Source organism: Chelonia mydas, chromosome 2, assembly GCF_015237465.2.
Source record: "Chelonia mydas isolate rCheMyd1 chromosome 2, rCheMyd1.pri.v2, whole genome shotgun sequence".
In the NCBI taxonomy this organism is placed as follows: Eukaryota; Metazoa; Chordata; order Testudines; family Cheloniidae; genus Chelonia; species Chelonia mydas.
In genome coordinates, this window is record NC_057850.1 from 101335800 (window position 1) to 101361921 (window position 26122).

Consider the following 26122-nt stretch of genomic DNA (forward strand, 5'->3'; position numbering starts at 1 on the left):
TTTTCTAATGGAGTACAGTGCCTCTGTGTGAAAAGAGCTCAGTAGTAGTAGCAGTATCAATTGTTTGTATTTCCACAGCACCTAGAAGCCTTAGTAATTGACCAGGACCTTGTGCTAGGCACTGTACAAACACAGAACCTGTTTCCTATCTTCTTTGAGAATCATCCATCCCATTTGCTTGGGCCAGAGAATTAGCTCAAATCAGAGTGTGCTAGAGATCATTAAGTAAGGATAAGTTATCCAGTTCACTTCCCTGCCTTCTGTATTCCAAAATAGTTCACGTTTGGTGATCTTAGGACATGCTGGAATTCCTATTTGTTTTTCCTAGCTCTGAGCGATTGGGAGGATTCTGGTGCAAAATTTTAAAGAACCTAAAGATTATTTGAGCTGTTAGATTGTATATGTTAAATGTCAGATAAAGGGGGTTACTGGAGTAGTATGTTTTTATAATTGTATTTTTAAAATATGTCAAGGAGTGCTTAAAGCGGAAGAATGACTGCATAAATTAAAACAATTAAGTACATACCAACTTGTTCCCCGTCCTTTTTCAGAGATGCCTCTCAAGCAACTTCTGAAAGAATATGCTGTGGCCCTGCTTGTCTTTATAAATGCCAGGCAATGGTTGCACAGCATCTCAGGCTCCTGGAAATCCATGTATATCTATGCTTGTCCCTGTGGCTCTATAGAACCTCTGCATCAGTAGTGTCCAGATTTTTCAAGCTCAGGGCCAAATATATTATTTAAGAAAGGGAGAGGGTCCTCAGTTAATACTTGAAGGCAGATTCTCTGCTTTGTTCAATTTCCTTATTCCACTCAGGTGGTGCAAAGTAAGTAGAAACCACCTGAAGCATCCTGCTGGGAATTCCTTTGGCATTTCAGCCAACATAGCCTGTTTTTATGCCACCCTCCTCACAGTTCCTGGTGCAAAGGGGTGTGCGGGAGTGGGAAAGGGGAATGGATAGCGCACACTGTGCTCTAGCTTATTCTTAGGTAGTCCTAGGGGACTGTTGCCAGCTGCTGCTAGTTAAAGGAGCCCCAGGCCATTCTTACCTATACGGGGGCTGTAGCAGAGAATCAGGGAGCTGTAACTGGAGGGTGGATTTCAGCTTCTCCTACTTTTCCCTGTCCTGGTCTTCTCATAGGTGGTTGACAGAAACAGGGGAGCTATCCTGTACTAGGCACTTTTGTAGGGTAAGGTCAAGCGCTTTTCTGTGTCCCTTTGGCTCCCGTAAGGGAAGCGGGCAATGAAGCAACAAGAAGCCAAAGGAAGAACTGCAGCAGGGGAGGGGGACAGCAGCTGCTTAGAGTGCTTCCATTGGCATCTCCTGGAAATGCTTGGGAAGTGGTGGAAGGCAGTAGCGGAGGAGGCAGTGAGGGGCTGATTAAACGTTTTCAGTTTAAACATGGAGGGTGTGATTCAAGGAAGACACTTCCATTTCATAATCAAATACATACTTTCCTCTTATCACAGTCTCCCTCTAGGGTCACAGGTTTAACACCTGGCTGTGCTTTGCAAAGAAACCTGTCCCCCTGGTTACGTCCTCCACTTTTTGAACCAAAACTCCAATACGTTCCAAGAACCTACTGGAAGTTTTGTATTTTGCCATATTACTTTTCCAACTGATGTCCTGGGTAGTTAATCTCCCATTGCTACCAGGTTTTATGTTTTGATTTTTTTTATTTGTTCTAAAAATGCCTCATCCACCTCCTCCTCCTGATTTGGTGGTCTGGAGTAGGCGACTACCATGACATCACCCCTACTTTTTTACTCCTTTTATCTCAACCCAGAGGCTTTCAACTGGTCTGCTTCTCACCAACTTCTGGACCTCCGAACAATGCAACACGTGTGTTTTAAACCTGCCTGTTCTTCCTGAACAAGCAGTACCCCCCTATATAAATATTCCAATCATGAGACTGATCCTACCTAATCTCTGTGACACCAGTCGTGATTTAGCTTAGGTACTAGTTCTTCCTGTTTATTCACTATACTCCTAGCATTTGTGTAGAGACAGCTAAGATGCTGAGCATATTCCCCAGTTGATTTCCCTCTTGTTGCTTGAAGCAGTGACCCTTATTGTAATTTTCCATGTCCCCCCAGCATCTAGCCCTCTGTTAAGGTCACTCTTTTTATGCTTACCTGTGGGCTTTTGTCACCTGTCACCTTTCAACTATTTTTGAACTGTTGAATTTAAGATAATTTTTGTCATATAATCAAGATTCTCTTACTGCATAAAAGTGTTTTAAAGGAAAGATTAAAAGTACCAAACATGTGGAACCTGTACAGCACCAAGCAGAACATCTCTCTCACACAAACATCTGTATCTAATTTGACTCTTCATTCGTGGGTACTCGTACCCTCTCTTGCCATGAAAATCAAGTAGAAAAATTATTATTGAAAACAATTGTACAATGCTTTTATCATGATTAGTATTTTGGTAGTATCAATAATGTGCTAGGTGATGGCCACACATAGAGACAAGGCGGTCCCTGCCAAGCATCAGAAGAAAGATCTGGGATTGGGAGACACTATACAAAATAAAAATAAACAAATAGCAGTACTTCTAATGAACCGATAATCGTTTCTTAAAAAAGAAAATTCTATGAGTCCCCTATTCTGTTGCCTGTCCTACTTGTTTAAACCATTTTATTGTGGCTTAAAGAAGTTGGAAGTTATTGTTCCAGCTATTCTGGATAAATCTCCAAGTGGAAGCCCTCCAGGTGAACAAGATGATAGATGCCGACTCCGTGGGTGCTCCGGGGCTGGAGCACCCACCGGGAAAAATCGGTGGGTGCCCACCCCGCTCCCCCATCCCAGCTCGCCTGCTCCCATGAGCTCGCCGCATCACCACTTCCCCTAGCTCCCAGTGCTTGCCACCGCAAAACAGCTGTTTCGCAGCGGCAAGCACTGGGGGGTGGCAGGGGAACATAGCACGCTCGGGGAAGAGGCAGGGCCGGGGCAGGGATTTGGGGAAGGAGTCCAATAGGAGCAGGGAGGGGGCGGAGTTGGGGTGGGGACTTTGGGAAAGGGGTTGGAATGTGGCCGGGACAGGGGTGGAGTCGGGGTCGGTGGGGGTAGAGCACCCACCGGTACCGGGAAAAGTTGGCACCTATGATCAAGATTATACAGAATTGTCAAGGAAGAAACTAAGGAGATAGCAGAGAATTATTTTTGAGAGAAAAAAACCCTGTGTCCAGAAAAGCCTGTCTTTCCTTTTGGCCTGAGCCTTACGGAGTCTTTTGCTGAGCAAATTACAAAAGGAGTAGCAGATGAACATTTATTTCACTATGAAAATAAGTGTATTGAAAATGCTAAATATCATACGACTCTGATTAAGCATATCTGCTGTCTACATGGCATGTAGCTATCTGTGAATTACTATCCCCTTAGGTGAGTCTCAGTCGCTTGTGCATGAACAACATTCGTATCCATTACACAGTGATGGCAAGGGTACAGATGGGAAGCATTTGAAAGGTTTTAGTACTTCTGCCATCTTGGTATTGCTGAAGATGGCCTGTTGGGAATCTTAAAGAAATTGCTGGTATTCTGTCCCCAGCAGCACTTTTAAACAGATAGCACTGTATTAGACAGTCTTAAATGAAGTCATAATTTGATCTTCAGCAAGAGAAATGGGACTGAAATCAACTCTGATTGACTGACTTGTATGGGAAAGGATGTGAAATTCATTGGTTTTAAGATTGGGACACTACTCATAATCCTGTATTCTGAAATGAAAGCTTGATTGTGTTGATGGGACATTTACAGTGCCTTTTGCACATTGGTTGCATTGGGAAGGGGAAGTCATGCTAACTTATATGTGTCTCCATATCACAAAGTGAAAATAGCTTTTATAATCAACAAATGATGGAAGTCTCCCTTTGAAATTGTCTACAAAATTTATATAATTGCGCTGAATTATGCATCGTTACATTTTAATCAATATTTTCAATACGGTAACTAAATTATATCTCTAACCTTTGTGCACACTTGCAATTTTTTTTATAGTTCTTCGAAAGGCCAAGCAAACCTATTAATATATATTTTTATTGTGGTAGTACCTCGCACCCCAGACATGGCGTAGGGCCCCTTATGTTAAGGACTGTATAAACACAGAACAAAAAGACTGTTCCTACTGCAAAGAGTTTATAATCTCAATATGTAGTTCAAATAAAAGTCATTTTTCAAGATTTTGCTGATATGTTATGATAAAAGCAGCTTTTAGTTCAATTTTCAATTATAACTTTTTATGGTTATAATTGTCATCTTTTTAAGATATTGTCTTGAGTTTACACTGAGTATGATATACTCTTCTTTGCAGTTTACGTGTGAATTTGGACATGGGCAAAGCAGCCTATGGGTGGATGATTATGAAGGATGACAATATTCCTGGAACCGTTGTACGAACCAGCACCATACCAGAGGAGTTGGGGCGTTTAGTATATTTACTAACGGATAAAACAGGTACCTATGGCTACAGTTTTCATCTGATTTTTTTTTATATTTAAGAATCTTTTTTTTCCATATATGACCTTTATTTATTTCCTTGTGTAGTAACAGGATAAACGGCCACTGATTCTTTTTTTTAAAGTTAAACATTAAGCACGTGTTGACATGTTTTCGTAGATCAGGGCCTATGGACCTGATTCTTCAAGTCCTTATTACCACACACACAATTTATTTCCATGAATAGTTCCCTTGATTTCAATGAGACCACTCACTATAGTAAACTATACTTGCTAGTGTTTGTAGAATTATGGCATGAATTACCCATGTGAGTTACTCCAAAAGATGCTATATGCCATTTTAGCCTTTATACTGCCATTTTCATCTGTGTGCGCCCTTGGAACCTCATTCCCTTGAAAATATTTTAAGAAGACTCAAAGTTAGGACTGGTTTGTAAGAGAGTAAGTTTTTGCCAAAACAACTAGTCATAAAGATCATTCTCCAAAACAGCAGTGTCTTAGGGAGAGCAAAAGTCATGGTCATCTGTTGTTAATTCTGATTCTCCATTTTCCTAACACCAGTTTATCAATTTCTTTTTGAGCCACTATTGGGCTGTAAAGCTCCATTTTCATATTCCAAACTGCTCTCCCTTATTGTATTTGATTTGGCATGTTGGGAAAATTAACACAACCATCCATACTAGCCCTTAGCAGAAAAGCTTGGAAGGACAAGTATGTAAAGGGTAAATTTGGGCCAGCGTTGTGTTCTTAGTATATATTCTGTTGCCCTCTAGCCCCCTTCATAGGCCACAGAATCTTAAATGTGAGCCTCACCAAACCATATTCTGTTAGCTATTAAAAGTTAAACATGTTTACATAGTATATCCCTACAGTCTTTGCAAAAAATTGAGAAACCTACTGTTACATAGATCTTAGCTGTGTGTTAGTTATTGTGGTCGTTCTTGGATATTGTAAAAAGTATTATTTCATTGGTTTCATTTACTCATTTCATAGTTCTCTGGGATTGAATCAATCAGCCTACTAAAATATACACATTTATTCTGAGCAGATGAATTAGAATATGTTTTTAAATATGAAAATAGCTTTCCAAACTGTAATAGACAAAAAGGCTTGCAGTGTTATAGCCATGTTGGTCCCAGGATATGAGAAAGACAAACCTTTATTGGACCAACTTCTGTTGCTGGAAGAGGCAAAATTTCAGACTGCACAGAGCTCTTCTTCAGACCTGGCTCTGGACCTGCTCTGCTTGAAAGCTACAATTTTTTTTTCTTCTTCTTCAAAAAAGCTACCATTTGATATCTTCAGTTGAAGATCCAGTAAGATAGTAACTAATCAAAAACACTTAGCAGATCAACACAATACAACATAATATTGAATCATAAAGGTTATTCTTGAAATGTTTATATAAATACTTTGTCACATGGAATTTTAGGTTTACAGCTGTAAAATACTATTTTATTAAATCCAGTAAAGAAAGTTAAAAGCACACATTTGAACGGGTCACTTAAAAAAACAAAAAACTACATTTTGCATCTGAATGATTTTGCTTACACCACACCACATCATACAAATTGCAATCATACTAGCTTGACTTATTTTAAAAAATAGAGGCAACTTGTATGCCAATCTTTCACTGTACACATTTAATACTGGAGTGTACTTATGGCTAAAGAGACACATATCTAAAGATATTAGTGGAATACTTTAAGACATAGTTTGGAAGATAGCTAGCTGTCAAATCAAGGGCTTATCCAAACTCTATCTTCAAAGTTTTGAAAGAAGGATAAAAGTTGTAATTTAATGACTTAAAAGGTTATAAAATAGCAATGTTATAAGGAACTAAAAAAGTCAAATTGTTTGGCTAACTTTAAATTGATCTGTGTAAAAGATGCATAGACACAACTGTCAATGCCTGGAGGGTACTGGTGAGGGACCTGAACCCAGATTTATCATCTTTTCATATTACTTGCTTAACTAAATCCGATATTTGGTGTCTCAGCCTAAGATTTATCCCAGACATAAACATATCATTGAGAGAATTAATAGAATCTGTTTATAACTGCCTTGAGATACCCTTTGTATGATTATAAATAGTTCAAAATAGCTGTTTACAACAATTGGTATTTTCATTTTAACAAACATTATTAGTAATTTTTATTTGTTAAATAACTCTCACTTTTAACTTCCCCCTTGAGGTTTGGATGTTTAAGGTAAGAAAAAGGCTCAGCAATTCTTATAGCCCACCCTGGTGACTGATCTTATAAAAGCAGATCTAAAGGGGTGGTCCTATTTCTATACAGTCAAAGACCTCAGGTTTCTCAATATTGAAAATAAAAAGAGAATACAGAAAACAGCTTGCACAAATCGTATACTTTGGTCCAAGCTTTACTTGGAATAATTAAGAATTAGTTGTTCAGTCTAAGGAGCATTACCTTACTAACATAATTGCAAGGTAGTCCTTTGTATGATTGTAAATTGGGTTTGTGCTTCATCAATAAGCTTTTTGACAAGAAGCGTCCATCACAGTGGCTCTCTCATTTGCCACAGTAGAATAGAAAATGAAGTATCCCAATAATTGCATTATAGTTTCCTTATTGTGGGACAAGAAAGCAATGTGGTATAATTAGGTTTGATTGGAGTGCATGTTTCCGGTAAGATCTGAAATTAATGATGTTGCTATAGTGACACATCTGCGGCCACCAGTGCGTGAAACATAAAGTAATTCATTCGACAAGAGAAGACATCTGTTAACTGCAAGGATGCAGAGCATATTGACACTGACCAGAAATACTAGACCTTATGTGATAAATGAACAAATGATGCTGAAACAGGAGGACAGATAATTTGTACTTAATCTGCTGGGAGAACTTTAATCTTCTCACTGGTTGCATTTGACAATGCCATTGTTTAAAGAACAATGCTGCAGAGAACTCATAAATTTTAAAACTTAACTCAGGGTGCAGCCTATTAAAGCAATACATTAATTCCTTTGTTAGGGAGTTTTTATCTTCATGTAGAACAAAGCCATTACTAAGAACACCCACTAAAACAACAGGTTTTTTAGGACTCACATTTTAATTATAGCATCCATTACCCAAAATGCCATGTTGTTTGGACTTGAATCACATATAAGTTTGACAGAAAGGCGTCATCCATTATGGGGGGGGAAATGCTGTTTCCAGTGTTTTCGAAGGGCAGCTGAGCATGATATTTTATCCTCTCCAGGGTAGAAGAAGATCCTAATCACAAGGGAAAAACAAAGATATTTGGCTATATTTATTGAACGTTTCTGACATTCGGAGTGCAAAACTGCAAGCTGTCTGCCGTTCGTGATGACAGCCAAAGTATTCAATTATAACAAACACAAACAGTCTTCCTACCATAGTTATTTATTAATGCATAGACTTGCATTTGAGTTCTGTAATTAACATTTCAGGGAATTTTTGGATCAAATGAGATACTTAACGCATAACGGTTGAACAGATGCATAGAGTAATAAGATTCATAATTTTCTGGGCAAGCCCTTTGCTAGAGGCCAATGTATTAGTGTGGACTTCTTATTTTGTCTCCTGTAAATGTGGTATGATGTACTTTAATATTAGTAAAGTATCGTTTCAGCAATCATCTGTTTGAAAATGAATCTTTTGAGAGAATTATTTGCAATGCCTTCCTTCCCCCCCATGTATTTGGTCAGTATAAAAATATACAGAGAACCAAATAATTACAAAAACAATCCCATGAGATTAAATACCTCCTTCTCAGGACACATGCTCCCCATACAAGCCACAGGACCAGCAAGGATGCAGCATGAACAGAGGGCAGGGAGAAAAGTAGCTGAGAAAGCTGGAGAATCTTTAGCAGTTGTGATTCTACAGTAAACCTCAGCCCCAACTCAATGGATCCCCAGTCAGACCGACAGAGGGGCACTTCTTTCGTGTGTTTTCTTTGTGTGCCCCTCCCCCCACCCCACCAGAAGGGAAAATATCACCAAAGAATGTGCATACTACCATTAGCTGTTCTGCTGCTTCCATTCTTGTGTGATCCCACTGATGGGACTAAAAGAGAACAGAGGAGTTAGTTAATACTGTTCTGAGCACTAGTAACAAAACCGTGTTATTAACACGGACTTCACTCCACAGAAAAGAATAGACATACCCCTTTCAGTGGCTATTATCTGACTACATCACATGTGCCTTTCTTTTTCCCCTGAGTTAGGCCATACATAGCTTTTTATGAAAGGTGTACAGTACAGGGAAAAGGGGAGGAGGTATTGCATATAAATGCTTCCTATTTGCTTTTTCTATTATTTCTCTTTCCCTCCAATGGGGGGGCAATATTTTTTTCCCAGTTTTCTTCTTAGAATGTTTGTCTTTGTATATCTACTGCTGACAGAAATTCACCATTGAAAATATTGGGCCAGATAGTCAGCTGGACCTTCCAAAGAGCTATGCAGATTTACAGCAGCTTAAGGATCTGGCCCTTTATCTTTTAAACGAGTATATCTTTCAAGCAAAGTACAGATACTGTATGAAAGGTTATATGCTTTTGTAACTCCTGGCAAAGTTATTAATGCTTATATATTGCAAGTACTTACTTGTTGTTTTATTGTGGCCTTTTAGAATGTTGGTATTAGGCAAACTTACAACCTAGTAATATTTGATCAGAAAGCTCTGCATCTGCTTCTTAAAAAAAAAAAAAAAAAAAATTCTCCACTGCTCTGTTGTGAATCACATCTGTTGCCACCCAGGGAATGATGCCTGCAGGACTTTTTCCTTAGAAATTAATTTCCTCTTTGCCTGCTTTGCTCTGTGTTTAATGATACAATTGGTGTCAAAAACTCTTTGCTTCAAAAAAGAGTATACTAAATTTTTCTGTAGGAATCACACACTAACTTTTTGTCAAGATATTTTCCTTATGTGGTAACTGTATTCAAAAACAAAGTTAAGAATATACTTTGATGGTGGGTCATGTGATGGCTGCCATGCTCTTTGGATATCTTTGAAAAGAGCTTCGCATTTCCTCTTGTGTTTGCAAGCTTTTCAAATTAGCAATTCTTAGCCAAGTTCTATTTTTTAAAATTGTGAAATAAGTGGAGATTAACCAAGTCACCCCAAGGAAATTCTGAAAATCAGATAAAACCACATTTGTAAAAGAATGCTGTTAAAACTAAACTTATCAATAAATTTATCTTCACTGTTTTCTCCATTATCGATCGTGAGGGACAGAATAGAAAGAAGACTAACAACACTGAACTAACTCTGTTCGAAGCACAAACTACAGATATTTAAAATGTTCATAGAGGTGTACAGCTAAAGGTCTGGCAAGACTTATTAATCTACTGCTAGAAGACTAAAGCCTAAAATATAACTATTGGAGAACTACTGCTGAGGAAGTAGTATGACATGACTAACTGGCATCATATTCTGAGGAGACTAGCAAGATATTTTTTGCCCAGTTCAGTGCTGTGATCATTCAACCAGGAGAACTTAGAAACAAATTTGTAATGTTGACAAGGGATGGACTTTTGGCTTACATTCAGCTTCAGGTGGTCAACTGTGCTTTACAGGAAGGTGTCTGAAGTTCTTTTGGAAGACAAAAAACAAAGTTTTTCTCTTTTGAAAAGTCGAAAAACTCTCTTCTGTTTTTCTTCACAATGGCTAGAATTTGCAACAATCCACAGTTGAGTCTGGAGCCATAAATATTAGATCTTGGGAGCAGACACAGTAAAATTAGATCCATGCAGCTCTATCATTTCTTCATCTTTTTATTCTCTTCCATCTGGATTAGACTTCTGAACAGAGACTAAAAATTTATATAAGATACCTAAAAGTAATCTGCCAAAAATTGTTTTTCCTATTATGATCAAAGAAAAGGGAAGATGGCTGTCCTTCTATGAGTAGTGTGAGAGGTGCAATTATTGACTCAGGACTCAGGACTGTTGGTCCTTCTGTGTGTTAGGACTGAGTTCTCCTCTTTCATCCTTCCCTCCACCTACCACATCTGCTGATTGCTGCAAGGTAAGAGGATGTACAGAGCTCTACTCCACAAGCCTTCTGCTTGCTGAGAGGAAGGGGAAGGCAAGAGGTTTCTGTTTATCTACCCTTCCCTCCCATCTTGTTTTCTGAGAAAGGTATGGGTGGCTGGGACAGGGGGAAAGGAATATGGAGGAACACTCCTGCCACTATAATTCCAGTGCCTGCATACTCTGCTGCTCATAGGAATGTGGGCACTGGAAAGATACTGGCATTGTCTGTCTACAGATTCAGGAAGATAACACTGCATCAGTTAACGGTTGGAAGTTTATCTTTATAGCCATTAAGCCAAGAAAGTTAGCTTTTTAAAATGAAAATTTAAATTCTTCAGAAACTAATATCTTAGTCCCCCATGCTTAGTCACCACACGCAAGTCAGAGAATGGAGTTTTCATATCTTGAAGCATAACATGATTGCATAAATTCTGAAATTCAATAAAGTTACCAAAAAAAGATGATCTCTTGGTAACTGTGAATGTTTTGAAGGGAAAACATAAAATAAGTATTTTTATTTAATAAAATGTTGCCTATAAAGCATGAGAGCAAAAAAAAAAATTCTCTTTACTTGCCTTAAAGTCAAGAGGCATGAGAGTTTCCTTGCAAACCAGTTTGTATATGACAACCAGATAAGTGAGTTACAAATTATTTTTTTAATGGTTACCTCAGGTTTTCATTCTTTATGTGCCACTTTCCAGCTACACCTGGAAATGTTCTATTTCTCATATAAATTTTGACTAATTGTTTCTAAATTCTGTGAAAAATCGACACGTTCCACATAAATAACCCTTTAAAATGTTTTTCTTCTTTAACTTTACTGTATATATGCAATCGTTCTGGATAACATTTAAGCAAAAGGGAGCCTGAGTGCCTTTCTGGTTAATTTTGAGAGAAAATTACAATTTATTTGGAATCGATACCCAGCGTGTAATGTGTATATTCTTAATATCTTAGTGAATGATGATCTAATTGTTACTATACTATACAAGTACCCAAAAATTGAGATAAAATTTCATTTTTCATATATTACCGGGCAGGAGGAGTGGTAGACTTGCAGTGTATAAGTGGGAAGGAAGATTTATGACTGTGACAGCATGACTATATCTCTGAAGAGCACTAATGGAAGTATCCTATATCAGATGCATAAACTGGATGTTAACTGTCTAAACAAGTTCTGGTTTCTAAACACTAATTATAGTGTGTCTGATGCTTTTAACTTGCTCTCTTCCTATGACTTGCTGTGTTGCACTGTCATACTGGGACAAAGACAGGATATCAAAAATAAGCATTTACAAATAGGAATAAATCTTAGTGTGAAGCATTCCTTGCTGTATTTTTAAATTATTTGTGGATTTTTAGTTATCTACCATCATACACAAAAATGATTTTAAAATAAACCTCAGAAGCATTATTCTTAACCTTTTAACACACAAATATTTTTATATTTCAAGCCTCATAAGAGAGGAAACTTAGGGCCTCTCTTTAAATGCTCACAAGGAGCAAAAGAGAATGTAATGGGAATATCTGCACACTGGATTAATTCCAGTTTGGCTGACTATATTTTCAAAATGTAGTTTATTTTATTCACTTTCAGTAAGGCTTAGATAACAAATGATATATGATCTTTCTATGAGCTTAACAGAAGAACCTAGCCCATGATGATCTCTCTCCCCTGTTACGCTTCATCATGGAACCCTGAACCACCCACGCTTCAATTAGAGCTTTCTAAAAATCAGGGATGTCAGTGGTGAACATAAAGTGTCACTCCATGACTGACACCCTATAGTTCCTTACAGATGTAAAGTGGTCTCTGAAAACATACAATTTATGTTGATTCTGAAATTCCAGGCTTACTCCGGTTACAGGCTAAATTTGTCAAATTCGGAAAAAGTGTTAATTTCCAGTGACCTATTCTAGACAACTTTGATTCTATTTGCCAGAAAGTCTTTCTTCATACATATCATGGAATAGTGTTAGAAATATGTAGTAAGAGGCATGTTTGACACACATCCCTTTTTTTTTTTTTTTTTCACCCTTTGACCAAATGCAAAGTGTTGCAATTGACCTTTAAAGATGCAGATACCTCAAGATTATATATCTTTTATCTGTGTTATTTATACATAGACTTTTTAACTGGACAATCTTTTCTGTTCGTTTTTTTTTTTTTTTTTTTGTGGCTCAGATTGTCACAGAAAATATAATATTAAAAACTAGATCGCTAAGCATAATCCATTTTAAGTACGTTTAAGTTGTGGCAATATGTTGTTACCATGAAGGTATTTAGAACTAGAAAGATACTGGAGTACTGCAATTGCTCTGGAATGACTAATTTTTAGGCACTCCACTGTGATTTTTTTCCCCATACATATACTTGTATTTTCAAAGCACTAGTCATAATGTTATCTAGATGCCATATACAAGATATCCAAGGTTTCTATGTTTTCCTGGTAGGGCCATCTTCTCTGTTTCTCTCTTGGTGAAGTTTTAATATATGGGCCTTTTTTGGATGGCAGTACAGTATCTATAGAAGAAGGAAAGCTCAGCAGTTAGCATTCTGCTGCCTCTATAGGTAAAGCCCTGTTTAAATATGCCTTTGACATTGTGCTCTACAAAGAGATAAGACATGAATTCATCCTGACTTTCTGTGGTCAGGAGTTCCACAACTGGGTGGCTTTCACCAAAAACCACTATCTTTCCCAGTTTGTGGACTGTTTTGTCTCACTGCTTTCTCAGCATAGTTGGATTTCTCCTGGCCATTTCTCTGGGTCATTGGAAAATTATTAGTCCTTTCCCACACCATGACATTATACCCCTTCTTAATTTTAGAAAAGTTCTTATAAGGCATCTCTGTATGCTTCTGTAGGCACTACAGTGCTATAGTACTTTTAACATTAAGGCTGATTTCTAAATACAACCATGCAATCTTGTAAAAATTAGCCTTCCCTCCAATAGCTCCTCCCCCCCCTTTTTAACATATTGGCATTGAATTTTTTTTTTTTTTTTTTTTTTTTTTTGCCCTCTACCCTATATCATTGTAGACCCAAGGCAAAAGCATCAGCAACTTTAACATGCAACAACTTTGGTAAATCTACACTGTTATGTGGAGGGAGAAAGTAAGAAGGAAACAAACTGAGAATACTCATTGTGGAATAATTCCCCATTTATTTCCCAGCAGTAGCTCCTTTGAGCACACATCCTAGTTCTTTCCCCTTTGCTTTTTACTTTTTTTAAAAAAAAAATATATTGAAGACTACCTTTTACTTTCATTTGAGATGAAAATGTCAGTGCTTGACGCAGGTCTAGATAATTTCTGTCAGTCCAGTGGGGGCAAATATCCAGTTGTGTTGCTTCCAAATTGAAGTTTGATATGGTGACTCCTCCAGGATGAGTAACCCTGCTTTTTCTGCACTAAATTTCTTAAATTAACTGAACTGATTGTAATTCCTCGTGACTCATTTACCCAAAAAAGGGCTAACTTGGCTTGTTTTGTGGCCTTTTGATGGTGCTCTCTGCTGTTTTGTGACATACCTGAGCTTTATTTCTAGTCCCAGTAGTAGTCTCCTGCAGTCAGTGCAAATAGTTGGGGATAAAGAGTGATAGCTTACTCTGACCCTCAGCTTGCTTCGCTCAGCAATAACCCTTTTGGCCATTAAGTAATAGCCTTGATGTACTTCAGAGGGATCTTTTCCAGTTCCCCTTGTCAGCAAGTACAGTAGCTGTCAATGGCTTACTGATATCTGTAAAATAACAAAATGGGAAAGTCCTCAGGGCTCTTGGGATACTCCTTCATAATCTGCTGCACTCCACCCCCAAAGGAACAAAATAGTACAAACTAATCTCTTACATAGTACTGTCTTTTTTCTGATCACTCTGATATTTTTATTACAGGAACACTTACCCAGAATGAGATGATATTTAAGCGCCTCCATCTGGGTACTGTGTCTTATGGGACAGACACAATGGATGAAATTCAGAATCACATTATCAATTCGTATTCACAGGTATCTCATTTTATAACTTATTTTCCTTTATAATGACAGGTTTTCTTAGTGTTGATGAGGCATTGCCATGTTTTTTAGGTCTAAAAAATTGATGTAAAAGTTTTCCCATTTGTAGATTATTTTTTCCCCCTTAAAGAGACATCCTCAGGGTCCTAGTTTCAGGCCACAATTTGGCCTTCCCTAAAATTAATATACTGTAATTTGGTTTGGAATTCCTGCCTGATTCCAAACATCTCTCATAGCCCGCTATCTGTTAGGAAGCTAACTCTTCCTCTATCCAGTACTATTAATTGTTGAAAATTCAGTATTTTTCGCTGGTGAAGCATAGACAGAAAGCCATCCAGCAAACTGACCACAAATTAAAGATAACACTGTATCTAGAACAATGCTGATGAGATTAATTGCATCTTTGAAGATCTTCATCACAAAGATATAAACATTGTAAAGCCATGTTCACTTGTATAAGCAATAAAGAAAAAAAGGTTTGTCAAAGGATGGAAGCAGTAGGAAAAGGAATACTCTATTAAATTTCTTAACGGGGATTAAAAATCCATAGAGTTTTTTTTTTGTTTGTTTGTTTTTAAAGAAAGAAAGAAAAAAAAGAGAAACGTGGGGGAACTTAACGTAGTTAAGAACAGGGTATTTGATCGAGTCCCTGCAGGATAATTCCAGATACATTCAGCAATGAGTATATTCTATTATGTGTATCCCATTTGAAACTAAATTGTGCATGTACACTCCGATAGGGGATATTGTGGATATCACTATGATGCCCCTTCCCATTTTCTGGTGTGAGGGGTAAAGGTTGTTGATTGGACTGTCAAGGGAATGGTCACCTGTTGGGGTCCTGTTTGGAAGCAGGCATGCCTCTGGCACCTCCTTCTCCTTTCTCCACTTGCCCAGAATACACGTAGAAATTGTGCGAGGGCAAGCACAAAAGAGAGTGGAGTAGAATTCCGCCTCCTGTTGCTACCCAGTGACCATTTTGGGGGAGGGCATAAGGAAGCAGGTTGGCTCCAGTGAACACCCATATGCATTCCCCCTCACCCACCAAGTTTAAACATTCCTGGCTATGCAGCAACCATCCTTGTGGTTGAAAGCTGCTCTACCCACTTTGCCTTATAGTTTTGTTGTTTTCAGAGCTGTTTTTCTAGGCTTGCTGTAGGTCTAACTTTGATTGCATTTTGGGATCAGGAAAGATATTTTTCCTTCTCTGGAAAAGATTGGCACAATTTTGGTGGTGGTTGTGGGGTTTGGTTTTGTCTTTTTTCCCCTTGCTCACAGCATCATGGAGGCCTGGTTGGAAAGGATAAGAGAGATGAAAGTACCTTGAAAAAAAAATTTAAAAGGGGAGGGGCGGGGGGAGACAGTGGTTAATAAATGTCTATATGCAGTGTTGTAGCCATGTGAGTCCCAGGATATTAGAGAGACTAAGTGGGCGAGGTAATATATTTTATTGGACCAACATCTGCTGGTGAGAGAGACAAGCTTTCAAGCTACACAGAGCTTGTCTTCAGGTCTGGTAAAGATATTCAAAGTATCACAGCTAAATACAAGATCAAAGGGATCATTCAAGGTGAAGTGGCCCATTGACATCATCCCTGGTTTGAGATAGGCATGCCTCTAGCACCTCCCTTTCCTTTCTCCACTTGCCCAAAACACACACACAAATTGGGCTAAGGGAAACATAAAAGAGAGTGGAGTACAATTCTGCCTCCCATGGGACAAAAATGGGCGTTAGTGGGTTACAGATTGTTATAATAAACCACAAATCTATCCTTGCCACGATGGATATCACTTCCCTATATACAAACATCCCTCACAAAGATGGCATAGCTGTCTGTTTCAAATATTTACAAGACAGTGGACAACACTCAGCTATTCACCCCCAAAAAAGTCACCAAACTCATCCATTTTACAGTCAACAACAAACATTATCCAATCCATGGATATTAGGACAGGCTCCCCAAAGTGCCAGCCTCTCCATGGGTCACTTTGAAGAAGAATTTCTGGACAAAGGCACCACAACCCCCCTTTAATATTAAAACAAATAAAGTTGTGGACTGCAGCTTTAAATCCATTCACTTGACTATATCTTTATTCTCCTGCATGTCCTGATCTATATATCTGCTTACTTAGCTGGTATCTATGTTAAACAATAGCTTTATTATAGAACAATACACATTGGAAATGGGATATAGAGCTTTTGTTCCTCAAGATCAACAGTCCAAATTCAGACCTAAATAACAGTGACTGAAAGTCATTGCCATCTGATGGCTGGTAGGTGGCTTATGTAAAAAGAATTTAGTCCTAGTGGATCATGTTAGGTGTCTACAGTAACCACAACAAAACAATTACAGTTGTGAATCTCAGCAGAGAGTCATAGGGCTGACTGGAAGTAGAGATTGAACTACAGTTTTAACCTAGAGGTCTATTCGTGAACACTAAATTCACTTTGGGGGGAAAATATCTCTAATTAAAAAGAACTGCACGCTTCATAAATGTTTGCTTACCTAAAATATTAGTTTATTAATTTTACATTGTAGTAAACTTTTAATATTTGCTGCTATCCGACAGACTGCATATTTATAATTGTGAGGCATTTACCTCTGAAATAAAAAAGAAGAAAAAGAAAAAGAAAAATGTGTTTATTTTTCAAAGTGTGGACAAGGATTTTCCAAATCCAGATTAGCAGTTACTAGCTGGTGGAAAGCAATTTTGCTATTTTTCTAGAACTTCTTTTTGTAGTTCAGTGTTGTGTATAATAACTTAATGACATTTAAATAATGTTTTAATTATTTTGTATGTTGCTAGCAACTATTGCAAACAGAAAATAAAGGAACCCCTGTACACAAAATAAACTATTCAACAGTTGTTTCAATCAGAAATGTATAGTGAGGTTTTTTTAATTTAATCTCTGGTAATTAAAGCTGCCAGTTAGACAGACATGGGTTCTTATGTGACATTGATTTTTATCCCTTGTTTGTGTTCTGTTTTATTATTAAGATGACAATAGTCTAGTAGGTCCACTGTAATGCAACACACAAATCTATTATAACCTGATTATATTTCCCCACTGGAAGCATTTTGTGATAGAGGGCATAATCTTTAATGGAATTTGTGTGAAATTAAATTATACAAGCATCAATAAACATAACATAATTCAGAAGGAGTAAATCAGCTTAATTTATTTGCAGCTGTAATGCCATCAGTGTTAGCAGAATGCAAATGCAGAGGTTTAAAGCAGTAGCTGAAAAACAGTGCCAGATGAGCAGAAAGTTAAACCCTTTATTAGACAGCACTGTAATTTGATGGGCAGAATGTTCACGGTTCAGCAGATCAGTACATGCAGTCGGGAGAGAAAAAAGGCTTGGTTTCTAAAGAGAATTTCTGAGTAACTCTGAAGTGAACTGAAAAGTGTTGAATAGTACTGGTGAGATGAAGGGAGGTTATCATTTTATAACCTGACCAAAAAGGCCTCTTCCCAAGTAGGTTAATAACCAAATATAATCTCTTTCACCTCAGATATAAATGCAGTCAGGTTCAGCTGAGCATGGCTGGAGCATGACATAAAATATGGTTCTAAATTGGTGGTTACTGTAACAGCAACATGATTTTAAAATGAAGTGGATATTCTTATTCTCTTTGCTACCTGCCAAATGGGTAGCTTTTACATTGTTAGATTTTTGTGTCCTGTCCAAGCCAGGAAAATTTTCATGCTGAAGTAAAAGCAACTGTTACATGAACTAGATTAATTCATATAGAAATGTGTCTCATTAATAGGTAAAATCAGTCATTTATATATAATTCCAGAGGTGTGTATTGTGCTTTAGAGACGAATACATTGACATGGGCCAAGATTTTCAAAAATAACTAGTGATTTGTAGGTGTCTCAGTTTTGGGGTGTCCAACTAGATATGTGTTAAAAGGGCCTGATTTTCAGAAAGTCCAGAGCATCCACCCTCTGAAAAGCAGGATCCTTTTAAATGTTTCTAGTTGGGCACCTAAAACTTGATGCACACACTAACACTAGTCACTTTTCAAAATCTTGGCCATAGTCCCTGTCCTAAGGAATTTATACTCTTAACTGATCACAAAAAGACTGAATTGTAAGAAAGAAAACAACATGCATGGGAGAGAAATGGGATAAGGAAGAAATACAGAGAAAAAGCTTATGTCATTATTTCAGTGGTTCTGTGCACATCCAGTTAGTTATTGGCTTAAAGGTGCAGTTTTTATAATCTAAAAGGACTGAATTAGAGGCTCATGATTTTGAGGGATTGTAGGAAAAGGTGGGTTTTAAGGAGGGATTTACAGGAGAAGAGGAGAGCTCTGTGGCCCACAGTATCAGGGATCAAAGCAAAAGCTGTTTTAAGTATCCCCTTTCATTAGGTACCTGCTTTAACTTTGTTTGTTGACTGAATGGGTATTTTAAAGTCCTGTGAAAGGTGGCCTGTAAAACTATAGTAGAATAATTATAATACATTATCAGATGATAGAAGAGCAAATGCATTTTTCAGTAATCTGCTAATGCATGTAGACTCAAACTAAAATGCATAAAAAGTAAGAGAGTGATAGGTCTGGAAAGAGAAAGGCATAGTAGGTTGATGTGTCTGCATATGCACGTTGCTTTGCCAGTATAGATCAGCATTGAGGTGCAACACCACTTGCATATTCCTGGGTCTCTTCAAAGCCAAAAGCTGCCAACTATTGGAATGGTGGTTTGATCACAAGCATAGAACTCACAAGTAGATTGAAACCAGTTCCTTCACACAGTTGTTTTCAAGGGGTGACTTTTCAGGTGTATATTGATATTCATCTAGTTTCTTTCTTTTGTTGGATTTATTCATTATTCATTGCCTTGGATGTTTGTATTTTATGTTTTAAAGATGCATTCCCAATCTAGTGGAAATAGTACCAGCTCGACACCTTCCAGAAAAGTGCAGTCTTCAGCACCCAAGGTCCGCAAGACTGTCAGCAGTCGGATACATGAAGCAGTGAAAGCTATCGCTTTGTGTCATAATGTGACTCCAGTGTATGAATCCCATGCTGGAGTGACTGGAGAAACAGAATATGCAGAAGTGGATCAGAACTTCAGTGACGAAAATCGAACTTACCAGGCTTCTAGTCCTGATGAGGTTAGTATGCCATGTTAAAATGTTTTAGTTTGTAAGTAACGTTGAGTTTCTAAAAAAAAGTTATATAACAAAATAACAGAATTTTGAGTGAATTAGTATTCAGTGGGGGGGAGGAGTTCTCCACAAAAAAAGTTGATTATTACAAACACATGGAGGAAAGAAATTAATATGCTGATTTGATGGAGGAAAGGTGTGATATTTTGTATTTAGAGGTGGTCTTAACTGTTTGACTGAATCAAGTTGTGGAATCAATTTTGTGGGTTTGATATAAAAGTACTGCACTTGTAAAATCAATAGTGGTGTATGTAAATTGGTTTTCAGGACCTTGCTCCAGAATATAGTCATGCAACAGACATTCTAAAGCAGTTCTCAAACTTTTGTACTGGTGACCCCTTTCACATATTAAGCCTCTGAGTGCGTCCCCCTCTTATAAATTAAAAACATTTTTTTATATATTTAATATCATTATAAATGCTGGAGGCAAAGCGGGGTTTAGGGTGAAGGCTGACAGCTCGCAACCCCCCATGTAATAACCTCACTACCACCTGAGGGGTCCCAACCCCCAGTTTGAGAACTCCTGTTCTAATGAGATACAAATCTAGACTCTCAGTGACAAAAAAAACAGATTCCCCCTTACAAACATGGGTGGAGCAGTGGGTGACACTGCTCGTTTGGTGCACAAATGGCTTTAAAAAAAATCTATGCATAGAGGCCATTTAGTTCGAGCAACAGTAGACAACTTGAAAGCCTTGGATTTAGCCAAAGTTTTACAATGTTCAGCACAAATTAAAGCTCAAATTCAGGAAGGGACATAAGCACATGCTTAACTTTAAGCATGTAATAAAGTTCCATTTAAATCAATTAAGTCTTAAGCACAAGTCCCATTGATGTCATTGGTACTCTGCATTTGATCAAAGTTAAATACATGCTTAAGTGCTGCACTGAATAGGGATGTGTTCTTGAATCAGGGCCTAAACGTATTATCCATGTTAGCTGATAAAATTCTTCAAGGAAGTATATATTCATGGGAGTGGCACAAGGCTCGGAATTCAAAATTCCATAGAAATAAAGTGACCGATAGAATGACAGTTAGAAATATATTAGTTGTACCCTTTCTGAGGAAGAAAAATACAAAGTAGCATATTTCTGATCCTAATTTGGATCTCCATAAGCAAACGTGAGGAATCAAATATGATCTGTATGTTTAAAGAAGTGTTAATAGTGCCTAGAGGCTGGGATAGATATTTTACTGTGCTTGCTTTAAGTGTTACATAAATATTAAATATTCATCATATAAAATACCAGCACTATCCTAGCTGCTCAAGCCACACTTTTTCAATGTAAAAACAAATTACAAATAGTATTTCTAGGAAACTTGGTCCCCATTATATTTGCTGTCAAGTGTTTCATATAGAGTCAACTAGCAAGGCTTGTGGGTATTTCATATGCTATAATCACTGTCCATAGGATCTAGGAACTGTAAAGTGAACCCATATGGATAACTGGCTAAGGCATTCATCCCTTTCCTTAAGATTAAAATCAAGGTAGGATTTCAGACATCATGCTTTGGGTATATAATCAATATTCCCAATATCAATGATCCACAATAAGTTGTAGGCATTTCTGTGGGTTTACGTAATGTATGTGATCTCGATAAATGGAGATAAGCAGAAATTGTGCTTATGCATACCAGTCATGTTTGGAATTTATTATAAACATATAATCTGTGTTACCATATTTGAACATTGATTGTTGGATCATATTCTGGGCTACAAAATACCTCAATACACTGAGGCAGAAAGATACTGTAAAACATAATAAAAATGGATTTTTTTAGATAAGAAAATAACTAAATATAAAGAGCAGATGACTAAGGATGCTCCTTTGACCCTAGAAACAAAGAATGACCTAAATCAGAGGAACAGAAACCCAGGTAGTAACCCTTTGCAAATTGTGCCCATGTGGAAGTTGTGTGTGGAGCCTGAAAAACCTGCTATAGAAGAGCACAGCTCCACTTTTGTCTAGTGGATGGGGGCAAGTGTAAGAATTTGAGGATAACATGAAAGGGCTTGACTTCTGAAGTTAGGTAGAAATTTAACCTAGCAGAGAGGAAGAGCAGTTTGGTGGGTGCTGAAAAGACAAATGGTAGATTATAGATGGAGGATCGAAAGGAAATCAGGAGCTTATCAGCTTGATGCTGGGCTCAGAGGGTAGAAGAAGCAGGCCCTGTGTTATGGATATGGTACAGAGGAGCAGCAGGGAATGTGGTCACAGGAAGTGTTGATGCTGGGTCAGGTGGCTCAGGAACAGGACTGGAAGCCGATGGAGGAGCAGGAAGAGAGATTTTCCAGTTGAGGGAGAACTGGATCAAAATAACTGGCTGGTTGAGTGTGAGTGAGTTGCTTCACATGGGAATGGGACTTCACAGTTTGAAGGGGATAGGAAGAAGGAAAGTAGTGGAAGGCAATGTGAGGCTGGAAGGGAGTGTGGTGTAAGCTGGTTTTAAGGGAGAGGTGGCAGTTGTACATCTTAGGAGGGCCATGTAGTCAGTCACCCAAACTTGAGAATTCAAACTACAAGCTAATGAAGCAAAATCACTCACCGACCGTCTTTTGAAGATACAGCCCTAAGTGTTTTTTTTTAATCTTTTAAAATTAATTTGCCTCTCTTTGAAACTAGTAAAATTAGTACATCAAACACATATCTTTTAATTTAATAGGATATTGCTATTGGGTAAAATATCAATATGAAGCCACAAAAACATTTAAATAATGTAAACATTGCAACATGACCAAAAAAAAAGAAAAAAGGTGAAAGTGAAAGACTGGGAGGTCTTTATCATAATTTTTTAAAGAGCTCTATTGATGCAATGTTTGCAAATCACTGGAGCCTAAGGAAAATAATGTAAATGGTTCATTATTTAGCTTATTGAACTTTTCTGCAGTTAGGTTGACAGATGATGCCAATGTTTCCCAATCACCAAAGTACCATTTTAAAAGCATTTTTTATTGAATAAAGTGCTCTGAATATTGCACCCTGGAGCTTTATTTAGGGAAATGGTTCAATTGATGTTTTCTGTTTAACCTCAACATTGACCTATCACAACATATTTTGTTAATAAACAACATTATCATTTAATAGACTTAACCAGCTTTATACATTGTACTTCCTCGGTATTACAAGTCTGCTCTCTTAGATTTTGCTTATGGATCTGGAGTGATTGTATTCTGTTGAAGAGATTATTTTATTGGTGGCCTTCTGTTTTATATAATCTAGTGTTTGTCATTTTCGTAAGAGACATTACATGAAAAATTATAGACAGTTTAACTGTAAACTGTTCTTCCATGTGGGAAAACACAGGAAACATTTAAATAGGCTAATGAAAACAAATTACAGAGTTAATGAGTTGACATGACGAATTCATTTGAAATTCTTCACAATCCCATTTATATATGGTGGTATGACAGAAATGCACATTTAGGAGTAGATACATTCACCATAAAGTATGTAGTCATTGTGTTAGAGTAGCCTGAGATAAGTAAGTGATTTTGTATTCTTAATGTGAACCCTACTTATACGAGGCTCATTGTTTCTTATGATAAGTGATCAATATTTCATTTTCCCTGAAAGTGGAAAGTTTCATTTGTCTGTCACTTCTGTCCTCTGTAGCTACAGCATAGCAAACAATGTGTGCACACTGGGAAAGCCATTGACAAAATCTAAAACAACTCTTGCTCAACTGTCATAAGTGTATGTCCACATCACTTGTGGAAAGCCAGTGCTAATCTAATGTAATGAACAATCATAAAAGGATATAAACTAAGTATGTAGAGCAATAAAGTACAAAGGTCACAGACCCAAGTAATTCAGAAGCATGCTATGAACAGGAGCCTTTCAAGACCTTTGGCCTCCTTTGGTCAAGAAAGATTGATATGTCATGATTTTTAATGACTGCTTACCCTCATCTACTAGCTATTTATTGGTTATGCTTTTTCCTGCATTGTTATACTCCCAAACATTTAATTCCAACATTTGGAATATTTAAATGTTACATTAAAATATGGTCAGTCATCTCATTCAAATGTTAATGTGCAAGAGACCACAGAGTTGCTAAAATTAATTACAAGGATACAAAGCTGACTATTTGAAAAAGAAAATGATATGCCCGTAGTGAAGCAGCTTTTGTGTTTACAAAAGTAAAGCTGTAAAATATGTGACATGTTGTATTGTTTAATTCATTTTTGTGTGTGTGCTTATTGAAGCAAAACTAATTGTGTTGTTTTGTCAATGTATTTGTGAAGAGCAAATTATTCAGTAGCATAAAACCATCACTTCTATGACCTTCGAGACCCGCAAAGAATAACTACTCCATGCCCTATCTTGAATATTGACTGGCGTTTTCCCAGATGATCAGATTGTCGTTTTAAGTTAATAATTTGATTATATTTAACCATGAATGTTCCTAATTAAAAATCATAAAATACAAATGTCAATCACTAAATCATCATGTGTAAATATAAACAAAGGAATGCAGTCACTGGGTATTTTTCACTGCTAATTGGAATCATTTGAACTGTTGCTGAACAGGTGGGGAGAATTCCCCCAAATCTTTACAGAAAATAACTTGAACGCTTGGAAACACTCAGTAGGAGAGCAACAGTGAAAAAATTCTCCCCCACCTCCATATATTCTCAAAGAATAGTCTTAATTTTAAAATGGTGTGTACATATCCTGTGTATCCTTTGTACATCAGGTTGATTTTGTGTAGATTAAAAGTAACTCTGTTGGCGCAGTGAAGTTATTCGCAATTTATACTGATTAAACTGAAAGTGGAGTTTGGTTCATGGGCTATAAAGTACACTGAGCAAATATTTTCTGAAAGATTTAGAGTAGTTACATGCCTCTGTCCGAAGAGGTATTTGAACGTGGTTTCATAAAAAACATATTATCGTTTTCTCTTTGCCAAGATGAGGCAACAGTTTAAATCTGAGATATACTGTACACTTTATACAGTATTGGATATGTTTGATTCAGATCACCATCCAAAAGTTTACATGCATAGGTCAACTTTATCTCAGTTTACCCAAGCTATCTAACTATATGTCATAGAAAGCCATCTAGATGTAATCGGTTGCAAAACCCAAAGCAGTGGGCTATATCCTTGTATCCAACCATGTGTTTCACAGTGCAGAGCCAAAAGGGAGTGGGGAGAAGAAGGGAGACAACCAAGAGGGGAGATAGCTACATGCCATCTTTATGCCCTCAGTCCTGGGGTTGCTTGGTCTGATTCAATGCTTAAAGCAAGTAATAGCAACCTTAGGGTATCTCTTTGAGTATGTATACACTTCAAGCTGGGGGTATGATTTCCAGATCAAGGCAACATAACTGTGCTAGCGCTAAAAATAGAGTATAGCTTCTGTGACGGGAGCTATGAGAGGGTCTAGCTGCCCTGAATACATCCTAGGGTCTCTGATGGGTGTGTACTCGGGGCAGCTAGTCCCTCATGCTGCTGTGGCTACGCTTACTTTTAGCACAGTAGCTAGATTACAGCTAATGCGAGTACGTCTCCTCAAACTGGAAATTACATCCCCAGTTCAAAATGTAGATATACCCTACCTTGCACCAAGCTGTAACAGCCCCTGTGGGCCATTCTAGCAATTGGAGAACTCCAAAACACAGCAGTGCTCCAGATATCCCCCTTCCTTGGTTATGTTCCCTATGCCAAGTGTGGGGGCGGGAGGGTTGCCTAGAACTGGATACATCAGGGGGATATCCAGGTATCCAGAAATGAGAACTGGCTGAAAAATTTTCTGTTGGATAATGCTACTTTCTCAAAATCAAAACGTTTCACAGGAATGTGTCAATTTGAATAAAATTTCCAGCAGAAAATTTTTGAAATATGAATCAAAATGGAATATTTCATTTAGACTTTTTTTGTTCTGACTTTTGATTTATTTCTTTAACTTTTAATTTATTTTAATGTTTTATTGTATATGTATGTTATAGTTTTGACATTATCAGAACTAAAAATTTGGATAGTTATTTTGATGTTTCCAAAATGAAATATTTAGCCATTTCCATTCTGCAGTAAATTTCAAAATACTGACTTTTTCTCCCTGTTCAGGACTAAAGGAAAATTCAAAATGTCAGATTTTCCCACAAAATGGAAACTTGGATTTCTGACTGACTGTACCGAAATACTGCATTTCCAGCTACTCTACATTGCTGGAGTGGTACAGAGGAGTCATAGGGGTTGGTAGTGTGACAACGTCCTTTTAAAAAAAAAACCTGCATAAGCACAAGTTAAATATCACATCATTAATAAAAACTAATCACTTAAAAATGTGGAGAGGAATAGTTAAGAACAGAAATCCTATGCAACCTCCAGAACTAACAAACAAATGCATTATTCTGATCAGGTTATAAAGGAATGCCGCTGTGTCCCCAGTCTCAGCAAGTAGGGGGTGTTTGGCTAGGGAGCTGAGGAACAGACA

The 26122-nt window shown here is 37.5% G+C and overlaps 1 protein-coding gene across 5 annotated transcripts in view; it reads left to right on the forward strand.

The window, feature by feature from the left end:
• ATP9B (ATPase phospholipid transporting 9B (putative)) overlaps nucleotides 1-26122 on the forward strand; it is a 282270-nt gene that overhangs the window by 216492 nt on the left and 39656 nt on the right. For all 5 annotated transcript variants that reach the window (XM_037892984.2, XM_043540007.1, XM_037892983.2 and 2 more), the window contains 3 exons: nucleotides 4317-4459; nucleotides 14378-14490; nucleotides 19380-19628. In XM_037892984.2, the coding sequence (XP_037748912.1) occupies nucleotides 4317-4459; nucleotides 14378-14490; nucleotides 19380-19628 (505 nt within the window). The remainder of the gene's footprint in view (nucleotides 1-4316; nucleotides 4460-14377; nucleotides 14491-19379; nucleotides 19629-26122) is intronic.